At 49.0% G+C, this 2,124-nt stretch overlaps 1 protein-coding gene across 2 annotated transcripts in view; it reads right to left on the reverse strand.

Moving 5' to 3' along the window:
- Positions 1 to 437, reverse strand: part of LOC121724817 (phosphodiesterase 4D interacting protein) — a 51,913-nt gene extending 51,476 nt beyond the window's left edge. For both annotated transcript variants that reach the window (XM_042111642.1, XM_042111641.1), the window contains exon 1: positions 52 to 437. In XM_042111642.1, the coding sequence (XP_041967576.1) occupies positions 52 to 195 (144 nt within the window). In that variant the 5' untranslated portion in view covers positions 196 to 437. The remainder of the gene's footprint in view (positions 1 to 51) is intronic.
- Positions 438 to 2,124: the final 1,687 nt, after the last annotated feature.

Consider the following 2,124-nt stretch of genomic DNA (forward strand, 5'->3'; position numbering starts at 1 on the left):
CACACACACACACACACACACACACACACACACACACACACACACACTCACCCTGCGGTGCACATCCTCGCTGCTGCTGTCCTCAAAGCGCTGTTGGAATCGCTCCTCCAGGAAGTAGATGCGCAGCTTGAGACTGAAGTTCTCCTTCTTGAGGTCGGTCAGATGCTGTGAGATGGTACGATAGCCGTTAGACATGGTCACTCTCTCTCTCTCCCTTCTCTCGCTCTGTCTATCTCACACAGAGGAACGGTCCGGGGGGCCTGCCCCCAACCGTCTACACTAGCCCTACTCTACTGCTCATATCAGGAACAAAAAACATTTCAAAAACATCAACAAATATCAACAAAGTACACGGTCAAGTATACGTTCTGGTCAGTAGTTGTCTAGGAGCGAAATCCTAGCTGTGCTGAGTTTGGGATGACAACTACAGTGGCAGGGTGTGGGGTGGGCGGGTGCCTATTAGGACACCACACGGGTCCTACTTCTGCCCCCCTTCAGTGGAGGGTGTGTGTGTGTGTGTGTGTGTGTGTGTGTGTGTGTGTGTGGTGGGGGGGGGGGGGGGGGGGGGGGTGGCACAGGGGTGAGAGCTGGGGTCCAGCTTTCTTAATTTAGCCCTCTGGAGATATCTGAGGAATGTCCAACGGACGGGAGAGCAGCAGAGCTTGAGCATGGAGAGAGATAGAGAGAGAGAGAGAGAGAGAAGGAAAGAGAGAGAAAGAGAGAGAGAGAGAGAAGGAGAGAGAGCAAGAGAGAGAAGGAAAGAGAGAGAAGGAAAGAGAGAGAGAGAAAGAGAGAGAGAGAGAGAGCGAGAGAGAGAAGGAAATAGAGAGAGAGAAAGAGTGGGAGATTAGAAGTGGCAGTGGTAGATGACAAGAGGCAGAAAGGGTGAAAGAGAGAAGGATAGACATGATGAAATGACGGAGTAGAACAGCTTAGGGTGTATGAGGAGTGGTTACCGGTATTTCCTAACTAATTAACTACCGGTAACTACAAACTGTTGTCTCCAGTAGCTGACGTTAGCTGAGATGAGATGGCATTGAGGCCAAAGACTGAAAAGCCAGCAACAGCTGCTCAGGGGCTCCTCTAAACCCCATCTCCCAGTCTTTACTCTAGTAGCCTAGCATAGGATTAAACAGACAGCTGAATCTTACTCACCAGTGTGTACACATGCATACACACACACAGACACACACACACACACACACACACACACACACACACACACACACACACACACAGACAGACAGACAGAGAGACAGTAAACACACTCCCAATCATAAGCCTCATTCCTGACTTTTAGACTGGAATTCTGACCTCATACTGAGCCAAGATGGCTGCACAGATGCCATTTCACAGGAACCAAAGACTGTAGTTTTCTGTGAACCTGTGAACTGCCTGCTGGATGAGTGCAAGTGATTTATTTGACCTAATGGGGCGGGGGGGGCAGGGGGTGGGGGGTGTCTGTACTTTATACATATGCACTGGCAGCACGTGGAGAGTACCCACAGTACCAACAAGTGCCTTTACAGTACCATCAAGGACTGTCAAGAGGTGTCCTCTTTCTCTCTGTCTCTCACTCACACACGCACGCACACATACACACACACACACACACACACACACTATCTCACTCATGTCTGTCTGCACACACACACACTCACTCTATCTCACTCTCTCTCTCACACACACACACGCACGCACAGTCGCACACACATACTGAAATTCTGCTATTCCTTTCTCTTGTAAATACCATAGACTGTATATATAGATCAGTCTATGGTAAATACAGTATGCAGTTTCAAAACAACACATCCTGCTCAACAGAACCATCCAACATCCAACAGGATCCTGTCCTTTAAAAAAAAATCTCATATCTGGCAACATACTTCAGAGCTGAAGTGGAGAACTCGTTGGAGAAAGTTATAACAATCTGTACCCACCTGACGGGGGCAGTAGAGCTCTATCCTACAGTGGTGTGGTGGCAGAGCTCTATCCTGCAATGGCGTGGCCGCATCAGCAGTAGGCCTATATGTTATTTTTAGGAGGCATCTCACTGCAGCTGTTCCTTTGAAATTCTGGATGCGTGGCTCTGCAGTCGCGTGAATCGCAAGAATACACACACGG

The sequence above is a fragment of the Alosa sapidissima genome, chromosome 12 (genome assembly GCF_018492685.1).
Source record: "Alosa sapidissima isolate fAloSap1 chromosome 12, fAloSap1.pri, whole genome shotgun sequence".
NCBI classification, from domain to species: Eukaryota; Metazoa; Chordata; class Actinopteri; order Clupeiformes; family Clupeidae; genus Alosa; species Alosa sapidissima.